At 47.7% G+C, this 19,365-nt stretch overlaps 1 protein-coding gene across 1 annotated transcript in view; it reads left to right on the forward strand.

The window, feature by feature from the left end:
- tgfbr1b (transforming growth factor, beta receptor 1 b) overlaps positions 1 to 19,146 on the forward strand; it is a 65,786-nt gene extending 46,640 nt beyond the window's left edge. The window contains exons 6-9 of the mRNA XM_041968381.1: positions 7,429 to 7,585; positions 10,445 to 10,569; positions 10,709 to 10,839; positions 18,421 to 19,146. Coding sequence (XP_041824315.1) covers positions 7,429 to 7,585; positions 10,445 to 10,569; positions 10,709 to 10,839; positions 18,421 to 18,546 — 539 coding nt within the window. The 3' untranslated portion in view covers positions 18,547 to 19,146. The remainder of the gene's footprint in view (positions 1 to 7,428; positions 7,586 to 10,444; positions 10,570 to 10,708; positions 10,840 to 18,420) is intronic.
- Positions 19,147 to 19,365: the final 219 nt, after the last annotated feature.

A 19,365-nucleotide genomic window follows, 5' to 3' on the forward strand; every position in this document is an offset into this window, starting at 1 on the left:
GCTAGCAGCACTGGACCCAGTATTTAGTTTTACAACGTAGTGACTCTATCCACTTAACAAGAACATTATCACATGTTTCTTTATAGTTTAGTATCTACTGAGATCTATAAAACTCAAACCATCACCAGAAGTGTTCCCCAGGGCTCTGTCCTGGGGCCCTTCTTCATGGTTTATCTGCTTCCTATTAAGGCCATGATTAGAAAAATCATCCACTTCCATTCCTATGCAGATCTACACCAAACCCATTTCTGTGTTTGGTGTAGATATGATGGATGAAGGTGCATGTGGTGGATGAAGGTGCATGTGGGGGATGAAGGTTGATGTGGTGGGTGAAGGTGGATGAAAGTGGATGTGGTGAATGAAAGTGGGTGAAGTTGGATGAAGGTGGATGTGGTGGGTGAAGGTGAATGTGGTGGATGAAGGTGCGTGAAGGTGGATGTGGTGGATGAAGGTGGATGTGGTGGCTGAAGGTGGGTGAAGGTGGATTTGGTAGATGAAAGTGGGTGGAGGTGGATTTGGTGGATGAAGGTGGATGTGGTGGCTGAAGGTGGATGTGGTGGGTGAAGGTGGATTTGGTAGATGAAAGTGGGTGAAGGTGGATGTGGTGGATGAAGGTGGATGTGGCGGATTAAGGTGGGTGAAGGTGGATGAAAGTGGATGTGGTGGGTGAAGGTGGTGGATGAAGGTGGGTGAAGGTGGATGTGGTGGATGAAGGTGGATGAAAGTGGATGTGGTGGATGTGGTGGATGAAGGTGGGTGAAGGTGGATGTGGTGGATGAAGGTGGATGAGGTGGGTGAAGGTGGATGAAAGTGGATGTGGTGGGTGAAGGTGGATGTGGTGGATGTGGTTGGTGAAGGTGGATGAAAGTGGATGTGGTGGGCGAAGGTGGATGTGGTGGATGAAGGTGGGTGAAGGTGGATGTGGTGGATGTGGTTGGTGAAGGTGGATGAAAGTGGGTGTGGTGGGTGAAGGTGGATGTGGTGGATGAAGGTGGATGTGGTGGATGAAAGTGGATGTGGTGGGTGAAGGTGGTGGATGAAGGTGGGTGAAGGTGGATGTGGTGGATGAAGGTGCATGTGGGGGATGAAGGTTGATGTGGTGGGTGAAGGTGGATGAGGTGGGTGAAGGTGGATGAGGTGGGTGAAGGTGGATGAAAGTGGATGTGGTGAATGAAAGTGGGTGAAGTTGGATGAAGGTGGATGAGGTGGGTGAAGGTGGATGTGGTGGGTGAAGGTGGATGTGGTGAGTGAAGGTGGATGAGGTGGATGAAAGTGGATGTGGTGGGTGAAGGTGTATGTGGTGGGTGAAGGTGGATGTGGTGGATGAAGGTGGCTGAAGGTGGATGTGGTGGGTGAAGGTGGATTTGGTAGATGAAAGTGGGTGAAGGTGGATGTGGTGGATGAAGGTGGATGTGGTGGATTAAGGTGGGTGAAGGTGGATGAAAGTGGATGTGGTGGGTGAAGGTGGTGGATGAAGGTGGGTGAAGGTGGATGTGGTGGATGAAGGTGGGTGAAGGTGGATGAAGGTGGATGAAAGTGGATGTGGTGAATGTGGTGGATGAAGGTGGGTGAAGGTGGATGGGGTGGATGAAGGTGGATGTGGTGGGTGAAGGTGGATGTGGTTGGTGAAGGTGGATGAAAGTGGATGTGGTGGGTGAAGGTGGATGTGGTGGATGTGGTTGATGAAGGTGGATGAAAGTGGATGTGGTGGGCGAAGGTGGATGTGGTGGATGATGGTGGGTGAAGGTGGATGTGGTGGATGTGGTTGGTGAAGGTGGATGAAAGTGGGTGTGGTGGGTGAAGGTGGATGTGGTGGATGAAGGTGGATGTGGTGGATGAAGGTGGATGAAAGTGGATGTGGTGGATGAAGGTGGGTGAAGGTGGATGTGGTGGATGAAGCTGGATGAGGTGGGTGAAGGTGGATGAAAGTCGATGTGGTGGATGAAGGTGGATGTGGTGGGTGAAGGTGGGTAAAGGTGGATGTGGTGGATGAAGGTGAATGAAGGTGGATGTGGTTGGTGAACGTGGCGGATGAAGGTGGGTGAAGGTGGATGTGGTGGATGAAGGTGGATGTGGTTGGTGAAGGTGGATGAAGGTGGATGAAAGTGGATGTGGTTGGTGAAGGTGGATGAAAGTGGATGTGGTGGGTGAAGGTGGATGAAGGTGGATGTGGTGGGTAAAGGTGGATGTGGTGGATGAAGGTGAATGAAAGTGGATGTGGTGGGTGAAGGTGGATGTGGTGGATGAAAGTGGATGTGGTGGGTGAAGGTGGTGGATGAAGGTGGGTGAAGGTGGAAGTGGTGGATGAAGGTGGATGAGGTGGGTGAAGGTGGATGTGGTGGATGAAGGTGGATGAAAGTGGATGTGGTGAATGTGGTGGATGAAGGTGGGTGAAGGTGGATGTGGTGGATGAAGGTGGGTGAAGGTGGATGAAAGTGGATGGGGTGGATGAAGGTGGATGTGGTGGGTGAAGGTGGATGTGGTTGGTGAAGGTGGATGAAAGTGGATGTGGTGGGTGAAGGTGGATGTGGTGGATGAAGGTGGATGTGGTTGGTGAAGGTGGATGAAGGTGGATGAAAGTGGATGTGGTGGATGTGGTTGGTGAACGTGGCGGATGAAGGTGGGTGAAGGTGGATGTGGTGGATGAAGGTGGATGTGGTTGGTGAAGGTGGATGAAGGTGGATGAAAGTGGATGTGGTTGGTGAAGGTGGATTAAAGTGGATGTGGTGGGTGAAGGTGGATGAAGGTGGATGTGGTGGGTAAAGGTGGATGTGGTGGATGAAGGTGAATAAAAGTGGATGTGGTGGGTGAAGGTGGATGTGGTGGATGAAGGTGGATGTGGTGGATGAAAGTGGATGTGGTGGGTGAAGGTGGTGGATGAAGGTGGGTGAAGGTGGAAGTGGTGGATGAAGGTGCATGTGGGGGATGAAGGTTGATGTGGTGGGTGAAGGTGGATGAGGTGGGTGAAGGTGGATGAAAGTGGATGTGGTGAATGAAAGTGGGTGAAGTTGGATGAAGGTGGATGTGGTGGGTGAAGGTGAATGTGGTGGATGAAGGTGGATGTGGTGGATGAAGGTGGATGTGGTGGCTGAAGGTGGGTGAAGGTGGATTTGGTAGATGAAAGTGGGTGAAGGTGGATTTGGTGGATGAAGGTGGATGTGGTGGCTGAAGGTGGATGTGGTGGGTGAAGGTGGATTTGGTAGATGAAAGTGGGTGAAGGTGGATGTGGTGGATTAAGGTGGGTGAAGGTGGATGAAGGTGGATGAAAGTGGATGTGGTGGGTGAAGGTGGTGGATGAAGGTGGGTGAAGGTGGATGTGGTGGATGAAGGTGGGTGAAGGTGGATGTGGTGGATGAAGGTGGATGAAAGTGGATGTGGTGGATGTGGTGGATGAAGGTGGGTGAAGGTGGATGTGGTGGATGAAGGTGGATGAGGTGGGTGAAGGTGGATGTGGTGGATGAAGGTGGATGTGGTGGATGAAAGTGGATGTGGTGGGTGAAGGTGGTGGGTGAAGGTGGATGTGGTGGATGAAGGTGGGTGAAGGTGGATGAAAGTGGATGTGGTGGATGAAGGTGGGTGAAGGTGGGTGAAGGTGGATGTGGTGGATGAAGCTGGATGAGGTGGGTGAGGGTGGATGAAAGTGGATGTGGTGGATGAAGGTGGATGTGGTGGGTGAAGGTGGATGTGGTGGATGAAGGTGGATGTGGTGGATGTGGTTGGTGAACGTGGTGGATGAAGGTGGGTGAAGGTGGATGTGGTGGATGAAGGTGAATGAAGGTGGATGTGGTGGATGTGGTTGGTGAACGTGGTGGATGAAGGTGGGTGAAGGTGGATGTGGTGGATGAAGGTGGATGTGGTTGGTGAAGGTGGATAAAGGTGGATGTGGTGGATGAAGGTGGATGAAGGTGGATGAAAGTGGATGTGGTTGGTGAAGGTGGATGAAAGTGGATGTGGTGGGTGAAGGTGGATGAAGGTGGATGTGGTGGATGTGGTGGGTGAAGGTGGATGTGGTGGATGAAGGTGGGTGAAGGTGGATGTGGTGGGTGAAGGTGGATGAAAGTGGATGTGGTGGGTGAAGGTGGATGAAAGTGGATGATGTTGGTGAAGGTGGATGTGGTGGGTGAAGGTGGATGAAAGTGGATGTGGTGGGTGAAGGTGGATGTGGTGGGTGAAGGTGGATGTGGTTGGTGAAGGTGGATGAAAGTGGATGTGGTGTGTGAAGGTGGATGTGGTGGGTGAAGGTGGATGAAAGTGGATGTGGTGGGTGAAGGTGGATGTGGTGGATGAAGGTGGGTGAAGGTGGATGTGGTTGGTGAAGGTGGTTGTGGTGGGTGAAGGTGGATGTGGTGAGTGAAGGTGGGTGAAGGTGGATGAGAGGTGGGTAAAGGTGGATGTGGTTGGTGAAGGTGGATGAAAGTGGATGTGGTGGGTGAAGGTGGATGTGGTTGGTGAAGGTGGATGTGGTGGGTGAAGGTGGATGTGGTTGGTGAAGGTGGATGAAAGTGGATGTGGTGGGTGAAGGTGGATGTGGTTTATGAAGGTGGATGTGGTGGATGAAGGGGGATGTGGTGGGTGAAGGTGGATGTGGTTGGTGAAGGTGGATGAAAGTGGATGTGGTGGGTGAAGGTGGATGTGGTGGGTGAAGGTTGATGTGGTGGGTGAAGGTGGATGAAAGTGGATGTGGTGGGTGAAGGTGGATGTGGTGGATGAAGGTGGGTGAAGGTGGATGTGGTTGGTGAAGGTGGATGAAAGTGGATGTGGTGGGTGAAGGTGGATGTGGTGAGTGAAGGTGGATGAAGGTGGATGAGGTGAGTGAAGGTGGTGAAAGTGGATGTGGTGGGTGAAGGTGTATGTGTTGGATGAAGGTGGGTGAAGGTGGATGTGGTGGATGAAGGTGGATGTGGTGGATGTGGTTGGTGAAGGTGGATGAAAGTGGATGTGGTGGGTGAAGGTGGATGTGGTGGATGAAGGTGGGTGAAAGTGGATGTGGTGGATGAAGGTGGATGTGGTGGATGAAGGTGGATGAGGTGGGTGAAGGTGGATGTGGTGGGTGAAGGTGGATGTGGTGAGTGAAGGTGGATGAGGTGGATGAAAGTGGATGTGGTGGGTGAAGGTGTATGTGGTGGGTGAAGGTGGATGTGGTGGATGTGGTGGATGAAGGTGGATGTGGTGGGTGAAGGTGGATGTGGTGGATGAAGGTGGATGTGGTTGGTGAAGGTGGATGAAAGTGGATGTGACGGGTGAAGGTGGATGAAGGTGGGTGAAGGTGGGTGAAAGTGGATGAAGGTGGGTGTGGTGGATGAAGGTGGATGAGGTGGGTGAAGGTTGGTGAAGGTGGATGTGGTTGGTGAAGGTGGATGAAAGTGGATGTGGTGGGTAAAGGTGGTGGATGAAGGTGGGTGAAGGTGTATGTGGTGGGTGAAGGTGGATGTGGTGGATGAAGGTGGGTGAAGGTGGATGTGGTGGATGAAGGTGAATGAAAGTGGATGTGGTGGATGAAGGTGGATGAAAGTGGATGTGGTTGGTGAAGGTGGATGTGCTGGATGAAGGTGGGTGAAGGTGAATGAAAGTGGATGTGGTGGATGAAGGTGGGTGAAGGTGGATGTGGTTGGTGAAGGTGGATGAAAGTGGATGTGGTGGGTGAAGGTGGATGTGGTGGGTGAAGGTGGATGTGGTTGGTGAAGGTGGATGTGGTGGATGAAAGTGGATGAAAGTGGATGTGGTTGGTTAAGGTGGATGTGGTGGATGAAGGTGGGTGAAGGTGAATGTGGTTGGTGAAGGTGGATGAAAGTGGATGTGGTGAGTGAAGGTGGATGTGGTGGGTGAAGGTGGATGTGGTGGATGTGGTTGGTGAAGGTGGATGAAAGTGGATGTGGTGGATGTGGTGGGTGAAGGTGGATGAAAGTGGATGTGGTGGGTGAAGGTGGATGAAAGTGGATGTGGTGGGTGAAGGTGGATGTGGTGGGTGAAGGTGGATGAAGGTGGATGTGGTGGGTGAAGGTGGATGAAAGTGGATGTGGTGGATGAAGGTGGATGTGGTGGGTGAAGGTGGGTGAAGGTGGAAGAAAGTGGATGTGGTGGGTGAAGGTGGATGAAAGTGGATGAAAGTGGATGTGGTGGGTGAAGGTGAATGAAAGTGGATGTGGTGGGTGAAGGTGGATGAAGGTGGATGAAAGTGGATGTGGTTGGTGAAGGTGGATGTGCTGGATGAAGGTGGGTGAAGGTGAATGAAAGTGGATGTGGTGGATGAAGGTGGGTGAAGGTGGATGTGGTTGGTGAAGGTGGATGAAAGTGGATGTGGTGGGTGAAGGTGGATGAAGGTGGATGTGGTGGGTGAAGGTGGATGTGGTTGGTGAAGGTGGATGAAAGTGGATGAAAGTGGATGTGGTTGGTGAAGGTGGATGTGGTGGATGAAGGTGGGTGAAGGTGAATGTGGTTGGTGAAGGTGGATGAAAGTGGATGTGGTGGGTGAAGGTGGATGTGGTGGGTGAAGGTGGATGTGGTGGATGTGGTTGGTGAAGGTGGATGAAAGTGGATGTGGTGGGTGAAGGTGGATGTGGTGGATGTGGTTGGTGAAGGTGGATGAAAGTGGATGTGGTGGGTGAAGGTGGATGAAAGTGGATGTGGTGGGTGAAGGTGGATGTGGTGGGTGAAGGTGGATGAAGGTGGATGTGGTGGATGTGGTGGGTGAAGGTGGATGAAAGTGGATGTGGTGGGTGAAGGTGGATGTGGTGGGTGAAGGTGGATGAACGTGGATGTGGTGGGTGAAGGTGGATGAAAGTGGATGTGGTTGGTGAAGGTGGATGTGGTTGGTGAAGGTGGATTAAAGTGGATGTGGTGGGTGAAGGTGGGTGTGGTGGGTGAAAGTGGATGTGGTGGGTGAAGGTGGATGTGGTTGGTGAAGGTGGATGAAAGTGGATGTGGTTGGTGAAGGTGGATGTGGTGGGTGAAGGTGGATCCAGATCCTGGACTTTTCTGCTCTTTTCTTCCCTCAATGAGGTTTTTGCATGCAGAAGTCAGAGTGAAGGGTGTGGTGTAACAGGTGAGCTTACCTGGACGGCCGTGTTGGTTGTCTTCTGGCGTGTATGAACCCGAGTGTGACGAGCAGCGTTGTGTCTGATGAGACTCAACAAGAAAGAGAATAGGGAGAAACATTTCATGTGGGGCGTCTTACGACCTGTTTATGAGATCTAAGTCTTAAATAAAATACTTAAATGGGAATATATCACTAGTGTGGTTCCCAGTTTCCAAAGCAGACTCTGAGCTTTTCACTGCTTTGAATCATGGAACAAACATGTTTGTTTTTCCGACCATGTGACATGCAGGAAGATAGAGCCGTCTGTGGACAAGTGGTGTAACTACACCTGTCCTGATGTCAGCGCTCGTACATGGAACGATCAGGTTGAAGGTTTGACTCTGTGTCTGCAGGGAAGCCAGCCATCGCACACAGAGACCTGAAGTCAAAGAACATCCTGGTGAAGAAGAACGGGACCTGCTGCATCGCCGATCTGGGCCTGGCCGTTCGCCACGACTCCGCCACCGACACCATCGACATCGCCCCGAACCACAGAGTGGGAACCAAACGGTGAGTGGATGAAGGTTCTTTCCACCTTCGCCAGCTGCTTTTCTGTATTAGACAGAATAAAGTCAGTTGAGCTCTGTTCAGGGAATAAAGACTTTGAGCCGGATGTGATGCTGCTGCCTGTTCATCCACTCGGAACGTCGTGGACCTGGAAGCCGTTCCCTCCTTCTTTCCAGCGTCCAGAGAAACTGTGGAGTTGCTTTGAATCTGTACTGGCTGGTCCAGGAGAACGTTTTCAGGCTTCCGTCACAACTGCATTTTAGATTTATTCAACCCTAATTTACTCACATACGTTCTTTTTTTCTCCCTTCCTCCCTCCCTCCCTTCCTTCCTTCCTTCTTTCTTTCTTTTTTGGCTCATTCTGGAATCTGGGAAATCTTTAGTTTTTCGAGAACGAACATTTTAATTGGACCTTTGAGAAATGTAAAAAGTTTTGATGATGTTTCTGGATAATTGATTCAAACTTTGCAGCACTGGTTGCTGCTGAGGACAAAAAAATTGAATAACTCTTCAACTTATTGCTTTTTCCTTGAAGGTTCCAAACAACAAGCTCGATGGGGTTTTTATTAAACTGGAGGAAGATGAATCTGCAGTTATTGCTGCACAGGATAAATATCATGGCATATTTTATTAGTAATGCAGAACATGTCGCTCAGAGAGGATAAAACTGAGCTTATGTACGTTTATATTCATAGTTACGTGTCCGACCCAGCTGAAAATGATTTGACCCTTAATTGAGACATCTTTTGTCCCATCATGTAGACCAGCCTCCAGGCTGGACAGTGATCTTGGCGTCATCCTCCATCCCCTGGATCCCAGCACAGCTTCCATCCTGCAGGGTTTCCTCCTCCCATCCTCCTCCTCCTTGCTGCATTGTTGATGCTGCAGGCATCTGCTAAAAGATTCAGCAAGCCTCAGGGCGGCTCAGGAGGGGAAAGCAGTGCTCCATCAACACTGTGTACAGTGGGGATGGGGGGCTGCTGACCTCGACTCGGGACGTTGTGAGGCGGTGGAGGGTATACTTCGAAGACCTTCTCAGTCCCACCAACACGTCTTCCGATGAGGAAGCAGAGTCTGGGGTAGCTGGTGCTGGCTCTCCTATCTCTGGGGCTGAGGTCACTGAGGTGGTTAAAAAGCTCCTCGGTGGCAGGGCCCCGGGGGTGGATGAGGTCCGCCCAGAGTTCCTTAAGGCTCTGGATGCTGTAGGGCTGTCTTGGCTGACATGCCTCTGCAGCATCACATGGACATTGGGGACAGTTCCCCTGGACTGGCAGACTGGGGTGGTGGTCCCCCTCTTCAAAAAGGGGGACCGGAGGGTGTGCTCCAACTACAGGGGATCACACTCCTCAGCTTCCCTGGTAAGGTCTATTCAGGGGTGCTGGAGAGGAGGGTCCGTCGGATAGTCGAACCTCGGATTGAGGAGGAGCAGTGTGGTTTTCGTCCCGGTCGTGGAACAGCGGACCAGCTCTACACTCTCCTTCGGGGACTCCTGTGGGGGGTACTCCAGGAGTATGGAGTGCCGGACTCACTTGTACGAGCTGTCCTGTCCCTGTACAACCAGTGTCAGAGCCTGGAATTTAAATTAGGGTGGAAAACCTGGCCCATCCAAGCATGAGTCTGATCTGATCCTTTACCTACAAGTGGGTTTCTTGAGGGAAGACAATTTCACATTTCAAAGATTTGAGGTGATTAAATATTCACGCCCTCCCTACAGGCCTGCTTAGCCCCCTCACATTTAAGCCAATAAATCTCATGCTGGCTTTTCCTTCATTAGTTCTTGAATCCATAATTAGCATATAACAATAGTATGAGTAGTAACAACAGACCAGATATGATAGTTTACTGCTATGACAGTAATTTTTTTGATAGGTGAATAAGTTTATAAGGTGCAGTAGTCCAGGAGAGTCCCCAACCAAAAACCCTGTTCCGAAACCCCAAGCACCAAATGTGCAACAACTAAAAAGCCAATACTTAATCCTCTGAGACAAGCTGAAGGCTAAACACCATTCCAAAGAACTTTAGGTGAAACAACATCTCGTACCTATTCTAGTCAAGAGGCCTCCCGCAGATGTACTCAAGACCCACTATACCCCACTTAACTATTAAAGTTGGGATTGAACTGAACAATAAAGCATAAAACTGACTTTTCAGCGTCACCGTGCTACGATCCTGATAAACCCTGACTGCGTTATACTACAGATCATGGCTCCTGGCCCAGTTCAGACCAACCTCTTTCTGCTGGAATTTCAAGAAGCAGACTAGAACCACTCGAGGAGATTATCTCTGGCCAGATCTGGCTGTAGACTCCACAGAGGTAGGGTGCTTCTTGAAAGAATTCTCTGTTGTCTGGAAAGTGTCCAGAGAGGCTTGTAACAGCTTAAAGGCTTCTTGGATTTGGGAGAGGATGTCCTGCTTCAGTGAGACCCTCTGTTTTGCAGATTCTGTGGTCAGGTGATCCAGTGTTATGGACGCTGTCCCAGTACTTTGCCCTGATGGAGATTCTGGTGGTAGCTGCGAACAATGCTAGCTTACTTACCTCCTATGTGGCGGCGAGTCGGTGGTGTTTGTAGGCTGTGAGCTTGCTTAGTGCTCTTGGAGTTACTCATCTTTGTTGAAAAAGCTTGGTTTTCTTGAAAGGAAACCTTTAATTCCCGCAGGTAGAGTGTGCTTAAACTAGAGAATGTCTCTCCCATGCGTCCTCTCTCTACACTGTAACTGGACTTTAAACAGAAATATCTGTATCTGGAGAATACACACTAATGGATACAGGTACGCTGTACATTCATATCAGCTGATGACTACTGGGTCCCATAACTGAAAACAAAAGCTGTGTTTGATAAGAGTCCATGTTGTTCTCTTCAGGTATATGGCTCCAGAGGTCCTGGATGACTCCATCAACATGAAACACTTTGAGTCGTTCAAGCGAGCCGACATCTATGCCATGGGCTTGGTGTTCTGGGAGATCGCCAGCCGCTGCTCAATGGGAGGTCAGGTTCAAAAATGAATTCAAATATGATGTTAGATATTAGAAATGGATGGACAAACATACATGCACCAGTTTATGTAGATGCAGGGAAGATGCCAACTTTACAGGCCAGTTTATCAGGGGTCTGTTTTTTGTGTCAGGCATTCATGAGGACTACCAGCTGCCCTACTATGACCTGGTTCAGTCAGATCCCTCAGTGGAGGAGATGAGGAAGGTGGTCTGCGAGCAGAAACTTCGCCCCAACATTCCCAACCGCTGGCAGGGTTGTGAGGTAGGATGGACTTGAGCATCCCGTTCACTGTATATTCACTGCAACAAATCAGAAAAATCCGAACATGTTGGCATCTTTCTGTTTATTTCTGACCCTAATGACAACAGTCTGTTTTTGGAAGAGCAATTAAAGCTTTCCAGGGTGCTTTTACATTGTGGGTAGTAAATCCCACCAGCAGCATGGTTTTTCTTTTTTATGTATTTATTAAGAGAGCTGGTGCTCCTCATCATCAGTCTGTAAGAAATAAATTAGTGTAATTATTCTGTGCACACTGTCAGGTCAAACCTTTTTCAAACTCCACAAACCTGATGAAACGACCTGATTTAAACCCTGTGCATGCTCCCTCACCACGCCCAGACACCAAACCCTCTGGGATCAGATTTCTCTGTTTTGTCTGGAGATAAACAAAGGAATGTCGACATGAATCTCGCTAATAAAAGCTGTTCTCAGTCAGACTTCGGTGACGTCATACCGGGATACACCGAGACAGACGAGTTCAGGAGGCTGCAACATGAATGTTCCTGCAGACTGACGGACTCCAGCTCTTCTGTTTCTGCTCCTCAACAAACATGATGATGCTTAATGTCTGTGGAACATACAAAGTATTTTACAAGCAGGACATTTATTCTGACACAGAAGCTGGTGTCAAAAAGTCTTTGCTCCCTTCCTGATTTCTTATTTTCTTGGATGTTTGTCACACTTAAATGTTTCAAATCAAATTTAAATCTTAGTCAAAGACGACACATATAAACACAACATGCAGCTTTTAAATGAAGGTTGTTGTGATTAAGGAAGAAAAAAACCCTGCATGGCCCTGTGTGAACAAGTTATTGCCCCTAACCTTAAACCTGGCTGGGCCCCCCTTAGCCTTAATATTCTTTTTGCCCAGCCGTGGTTTTTGTCTTGGAACTAGCGGCCATGTTTGCCCAGTCTCTTTCTGGTGGTGGATCATGAACGCTGACCTTAACTGAGGCCAGTGAGGCCTGCTGGTCTCTGGATGTTGTTGTGGGGTCTTTTGAGTCGCTGAGCTCTTGGGGTGATTTTGGTTGGTCACTCCTGGGCAGATTCACCACTCTTCCATGTTATTACCATTTGTGGATTATGGCTCTCTCTGTGATTTGCTGGAGTCCCACAGCTTTAAAAATGGCTTTATAACCTTTTCCAGGCTGATAGATCTCAGGTCTTTCTTTCTCATTTGTTCCTGAATTTCTTTGGATCTCGACACGATGTCACTTTTGGTCTACTTCACTTTGTCAGGCAAGTCCTGTTGAAGTCATTTCTGGCCTGAGAGCAGATGTGGCAGTAATCCGGCCTGGCTGTGGCTAGAGAAACTGAACTCAGGTGTGATAAACCACAGTTATGTTTTAACAAGGGAGGCGATTACTTTTCCATATAGGGCCATGTAGGTCTGGATCATTTTCTTCCTTAATAATATCAATTGTGTCATCTTTGACTAAGATTTAAATTTGTTTGATGATCTGAAACATTTAAGTGTGACAAACATGCAAGAAAATAAGAAATCAGAATTACTTTTTCCACACCAGTGTAGAAGAGAATGATCCACAGTTAGTAATATATTTATTTTATGTTATTTTTGCTCTGAAGTTGCTGGAATTTTGCAAAAGCTTTGATTTATTTACTTATTAGTTTACTTTGTTTAATTTTATATTTTCTATGAAACTCCAGAAATATTACATCAGGTTCTATTTATTTTATTTTATTTTATAATGGCTGTAAAAGGACCTAAAATCTGTTAGAAATATTTAATTAAAAATCCATCTTCCACTCATCATGGGAAAGAATCCTCACAGATCTGGTGGAAGCCGGAGGAATGACAGTGGGATTTAATCCATTGATCTACATCAGACCATGTCTGAAAGCCCTCGCTTCCCGTCTCCGATGCACCTGATGGGTAGAAGGCTGCAGGAAAGTAACAGATTTCATCTCACCAGACATGCTGACTCATTCATACCAGACTGTTTACAACCTTGCCACAGCAGACAGGAAACAACTGGTCTTGAGGCTTTAACCCTTTTTCAGCAAATATTTGTAGTCTGGAAGGAAGTTGCTCTCTGAGCTCAGATTTCCAGGAGACGTTCCTGCTTTCATGTTTCAATTCAGGCGAATAAAACCTGGAGTCCCTGGAAAAAGATCTCCAGGAGAAAGAAGGAAGACGGCACAGCATCAGAATTAAAATGACTGAGATCAATGAAAGACATCTAGCCAGTAGCTAGATTTATCATGCTGGTCTGTACTGAACATTAAATGTAGCCAGTATCTAGATTCATCATTCAAGACAGGACATTAAATCTAGCCAGGAGCTAGATTCATCAAGCTGATCTGGACTGGATAGCCAGTATCTTGATTCATCACGCTGGTCTGGACTGGATGTTAAATCTAGTCAATATCTAGATTCGTCACGCTGGTTTGGACTGGACATTAAATCTAGCCAGTAGCTGGATTCATCATGCTGGCCTGGACTGGACGTTTTGCCAGTATCTAGATTCATCATTTTGGTCTGGACTGGACAATAAACCAACCAGCAGCTAGATTCATCATGCTGGTCTGTACTGGACATTAATTCTAGCCAGTATCTAGATTCAGCACGCTGGTCTGGACTGGACATTAAATCTAGCCAAAAGCCAGATTCATCAAGCTGGTCTGGACTGGACATTTCTCTAGTATCTAGATTCATCATGTTGGTCTGGACAGGACCATTAACCAACCAGCAGCTAAATTCATTACGCTGGTCTGTACTGGACATTAAATCTAGTCAGTATCTAGATACATCAAGCTGATCTGGACATTTAACCAACCAGTAGTTAGATTCGTCACGCTGATTTGGACTGGACATTACATCTAGCTAGTATCTAGATTCATCAAACTGGTCTGGACTGGACGTTTTGCCAGTATCTAGATTCATCATGTTGGTCTGGACTGGAAATTAAATCTAGCCAATAGCTAGATTCATCAAACTGGTCTGGACTGGACATTTTGCCAGTATCTAGATTCACCATGTTGGTCTGGACTGGACAATGAACCAATCAGCAGCTAGATTCATCATGCTGGTCTGGACATTAAATCTAGCCAGTATCTAGATTCATCACGCTGGTCTGGACATTAAATCTAGCCAGTATCTAGATTCATCACGCTGGTCTGGACTGGACATTAAATCTAGCTAGTGGCTAGAGTCCAGGCTTCAGTTAACTTTGGGCTAACTTAGGTTAACTATGGGCTACCTCAGGTTAACTTTGGGCTAACTTAGATTAACTTCGGGGCTAACTGAGCCTAACTTTGGGCAAACATATGTTAACTTTGGGCTAACTTAGGGTAACTTAGGTTAACTTTGGGCTAACTTAGGCTAACTTTGAGTTAACACAAGGTTAATAATTGAGTTAATAATTAGCAAAGCTTTGGCCAGAAGAATAGAAAAAATAACCCCTCTAATAATACATCCTGACCAAACAGGCTTTATTAAAGGTAGACATTCCTCTACTAACATGCGTAGATTAATTAACATCATAGATTATTCTACTCTACATAATCTGGAATCCACAGTCATTTCTTTAGACACAGAAAAAGCATTTGACCGAGTAAACTGGAAATTTTTATTTGCAACGTTAAACAAATTTGGGTTTGGGTCATCTTTCATAGATTGGATAAAAATATTATATAACAACCCAAATGCATGTGTGAAGACCAATGATCAAACCTCTCCAAGCTTCTGTTTGCAGAGAGGCACCAGACAGGGCTGCCCGCTTTCTCCATCACTCTTTGCTATTTTTATTGAACCCCTAGCTGCTGCCATAAGACAAAATAAAGAGATTAAAGGAATCCATGCCAACAATATAGAACACAAGATAAGTCTTTATGCTGATGACGTATTACTTTTCCTCCAGAACTCAGCGACATCTCTCCCCCAGACAATCACACTTATTAACACATTATCATCAATATCTGACTACTCTATTAACTGGTCTAAGACTATTATTATGCCCATCAACTGTGACCTACAAAACACACCCAATACTACAATACAGTCTGGAAACATTAAATATCTAGGCATAAACATTTCCCCCAGGTTATCAGAACTAACAAAGCTAAATTATGTCCAGCTACTTAAAGCAATGGAGGATGATCTCTCACGGTGGAGGTGCTTACCCATATCACTCATGGGGAGGGTTCCCACCATTAAAATGATGGTTCTATCTAAAGTAAACTACCTGTTTTCAATGATACCCACTAAACCATCCTCCAGGTGGTTTAAGTCACTGGACTCACATATATCTAAATTTTTATGGAAAAATAAGCCATCACGTATCAGCCTAAAAACTTTACAACAGACTAAAGATAGAGGCGGATTGGAGCTACCCGACTTTAATCATGTTTTCTTAGCTAACAAGCTGCAGTATATCTCCAAATGGCTTAAACCTAGCAGTCTGGATGAATCATGGTTAGATGTAGAGCAAGCATTGTGTGAGGATCTGTTTATCTCTGACCTGCCATTCATCAGCTCAGCCATCAAAACACATAAGTGTTTTAAAAGCATCAATATCAGTTCCTCTTTAGCGGCTTGGTGGGATTTTCTAAAAATAACCAAATCCTCACTTTTTCCATGTAAGTTTACACCCCTCTGGAACAACCCTGACATCCTGCAAAACAAAAAGCTTAACAATTTCATTCAATGGAAAAATAAAGGAATAAAACAGAACGTATAATAGAAAATGGAAACTTCTTCTCATTTAATATTCTCACTTCACAATATGGAATCAGTAGCAAAAATGTTTAGAATATCACCAGCTTAAATCTATTATATGTAAAAAATATACCATTATTCAATTAAACTTACAGCTACCTATTAGGGTGGCAGAATTCATGAATCTCAATGCCCCAAAGCTATTATCAAAAACATATAGACTATTATCTAAACTAGAAGACTCAATCTGTCTTCCAACTTCAAAATGGGAGGGTGACTTATCCAGTAACTTTAATAAAGATAAATGGTCACAAATATGTTTAAACACCTTTAAAATGACTAAGAATTCAAATATGCAACTAATACAATTCAAAATTCTGCATAGAACTCATTATACAGGACAAAGGATGTTCAGGATGGGTCTGTCACAATCAAACATCTGCACACACTGCAATGAAAACACACCAGATAACTACCTCCATGCCTTGTGGTCCTGCACACCTGCAGGTTCTGGCTTCAGGTATGTAAAGACATGTCAACATGGTTTAAATGTAATATTCCTGTAAACCCTGCACTATGTCTTCTAGGTGACTTGGGTGAAATTAATATGGTAATTAACTCTACACACATGATACGCACAGCATTATGCATCGCAAAGAAAACTATCCTTGTGAACTGGAAAACCAAAAATAATCTGTGTATTCAGCAGTTTAGGAATCTCTTAGTTGACCACATCAGTAGTGAGACAATGTCTGCCTCCTCAAAAGACTATTTAGCTGAATCTCGTCCCCTGTGCTTAGCTCCATCACTTAGTGTAGGTGAAGGACTGTGACCTCATCATTTTGGGGGTTGGTAAATGGCCGGGAGTGACTGGTTGTTGTGGGTTCTTTGTGGTTTGCTGTGGTGCGGGACCGGGCTGCTCTGCTGTGGGGGCGGCTTTGGGTCCGGCCCTGTCAGGGGTTGTGGGGGCCAGCGGTTGGGGTTGCCTTGTGGCTGGGGGTGAGGCCACTGGTGGTGCCTGGGTCGGTGGGCGTCGGCCCTTGGCCAGGTGGCTGGGCTATTCTGGGTCGGGCTGGACGGGGGTTCTGGGCTCTGGTACCTGGGTTGGTCCCCCCTCACTCCAGAGGTGGTGGGGTCCGTATGTGCCAGGGGTCTGGGCCTGCTTGGATGTGCTGCCATGGTGTGGGTTGGTGCATGCTCTGGTATCTGGTTGCCGCCCTGGGACCCAAGGTATGGCAAGGCGGGAAGGAGGGGTGTATGGGTTTGAAGGTGGAGCTGAGTGGGATTCGGGGGATTATAGGAGGAGGTGCTGGGGTGTGAGACAGGGATGCTTGTATGTTGTGTGTCTATGCTGTGGATGATGTGTGTGTGGGGGTATGTTTGTGTGTTTGCGTTTGCATGTGCTAGGAAGAGTGGGAGTGTGCAAGATCATAGGTGAGTAGGTGGGTGTGGAGGGATGACATGACCCTGTGGGGGGGCCTGGGGGTGGTGCTCCACTGATCTGTGCTCTTCCACTATTCTCCTTCCACTCCTCTACTTCCCCCCTGGGTGTCTGGTGTCTTCTGGGGTCGGTGGCGGCCCGTTGGCTGCAGTCGCTGCGCGGCCTAGTCGTGGGGGGGCGGCTGCCTCTGGCCTGTCTTGCCCTGGGGGACCTCCCAGGGAGCGGGGGTGCCTAATGCCACTAGAGACTCAACATCCCAGACCCCTCTTCTTTCCCGCTGTCTCTGTCTCACACACACGTGGGGATTTGGGAAGCTGGGCCATTCAGTGGTCTCCTTGGATGCACCTCATGGCGGCTCACCTCTCAATTTTAATTGCACTTAGACACCAAAACATGTTTGACGTGACTGTTTGATGGTGAGAGCTTGTGGGTACGACACAGGGGAGGATGTGAGTGTGGGGTTATATGGAGTGGAGATTGGAGTAGGTGGGGGGTGGGGGTTGATGGCGCCCTGGTTCTCAGGGTGTGCGGCTGGAACATCGGGGTGTGTGCTGGCCTACGCCGGGTGGTTGTCTGGGGGGGGCCTGGTCCTCCTAGGCATGGTGCAGGCCCTCTTCCTTTCGGGGGTGGGGGGGCTGCCTCTGGGCTCCTGGGGCCCTGGGCCCTTCGCTTGGGCTGCCCTGGGTGGCCGGCCCCTGGTAGGGCCGGCGGATGCCGATCTTGGCCCACTTGGACCTGTGCCCCAAGACCGTGGGGGCTCTTGCTGGGGCTCTCCTCTGCCGCCCTTCGGGTGGGGCTGGAGTCATCTTCGTGGTGGGGTAGCTTGGGTTGGTGCTCCGGGTCTGCTGCTGAGGGCCTGGGTCTCTGGGCTGCCCTGGTCTGCCTCTGGCCTGGATGCGAGGTCGCATTTGCATGATCTTACTCACCACTCTTCATCACTGATCACTCCTTGTTTCTCATCCTCTGCATGCTGACACAGTCACTTAGTTGTCCAGTGGGTTTTAATACTAAGCTATAATTCTTTTTTTTATTTATTTTTCCTGTGAGTTAGTATCTGGTCGCTGTTATGTCTTTTTGATTTGGTTATTATTTAAAAACTCTTAATGACTGGCAGCTCTGTTTTTTCTGTGTGTGTGTTTTTGTTTTTGTAGAAGTTGTAGGAAACTTTCTGGTGTGTTCATGTACAGGTGTAACAGTTTGTTGTATGGTGATGGTGTGGATTGAAGGTCGTTTCCTTCTTTTTGTGATCTTTTGCAAGGTCTTCCCTGAAAGAGACGTTGTCTGGATGGGAGCAGATGTTGCTCTAAAACCTCCATGTACACACACTTTTGGCTTTGTCCCCTTCAGAGCATGTAAAGATGTTGCTCTGAGAAGCCAGCTGTTTGCAGGTCTTAGTGGTCCTCTTGTCCTCATGTTGTCCCCATCTCTGTCATCCTCTCTGCAGGCCCTGCGGGTGATGGCGAAGATCATGAGGGAGTGTTGGTACGCCAACGGAGCGGCGCGACTCACCGCTCTCCGGATCAAGAAGACGTTGTCTCAGCTCAGCCAACAGGAGGGAATAAAGATGTAGACACCAAGCACACACCTCTGACTGACACCATCATCACACCATCATCATCCTCATTACATGGGGTGTTCCTTCGTTTTTTCCTTTTAAGTCTCATTTCATTCGTAATCCGAGGACTGGTTCACGTTAATGGATCTGAGCCTGAAGAGGATGACGGAGGTCCCCATTGTCCCACCCAGCAGTGAGCTCAGATCCTATCTGGTCAACAGAGACAGCCTCTTCATCATCATCATCATTGTTTTCCTCTATGTTATGAAGCTGCTCTTCTGTCGGGCTGCAGGTTGGATGGAAGTGATCAGAAAGCTGTCAGAAGTGACGGCAGGTCCTCGTTCTACAAACCTGAAACTTCCAGGTTTGGGAACGAGACGTTCACCTCGTCCCTTCCCAACAATGCTGCTGCAAAGATCCTGGTCAGAACCGCTTTATTATCACTTCATTTAGTCAGTTCTACAGCTGCAGGAGACTCTTCATCCTGAACGCTTTTAACCCTTAAAACTCCCAAGCCACATGTAGCAGCTGAAGCTTTTAATCCCAGTATAAACCAGTCTGTAGAAGCTTAAGCTTTTAATCCCAGTATAAACCAGTCTGTAGAAGCTGTCAGACTGGGAGGTAAAATGATGTAAAATGAATGTATGAATAGATTTAGCAGCATAAAGGTCGACCAGAAGAAGAAAGCAGAATTTATTACTAACAGAACTTTGTAGAAATAACACACAGATCAACAGTGACCAAACCTTTTCTCATCTCATCGTTCTCTCAAGTCTTGGCTTTCAGGAGAAAAAATATTGTTATTGAAACAAACACACAACAGAAACTATTTCC

Source organism: Melanotaenia boesemani, chromosome 18, assembly GCF_017639745.1.
Source record: "Melanotaenia boesemani isolate fMelBoe1 chromosome 18, fMelBoe1.pri, whole genome shotgun sequence".
Classification (NCBI taxonomy): domain Eukaryota; kingdom Metazoa; phylum Chordata; class Actinopteri; order Atheriniformes; family Melanotaeniidae; genus Melanotaenia; species Melanotaenia boesemani.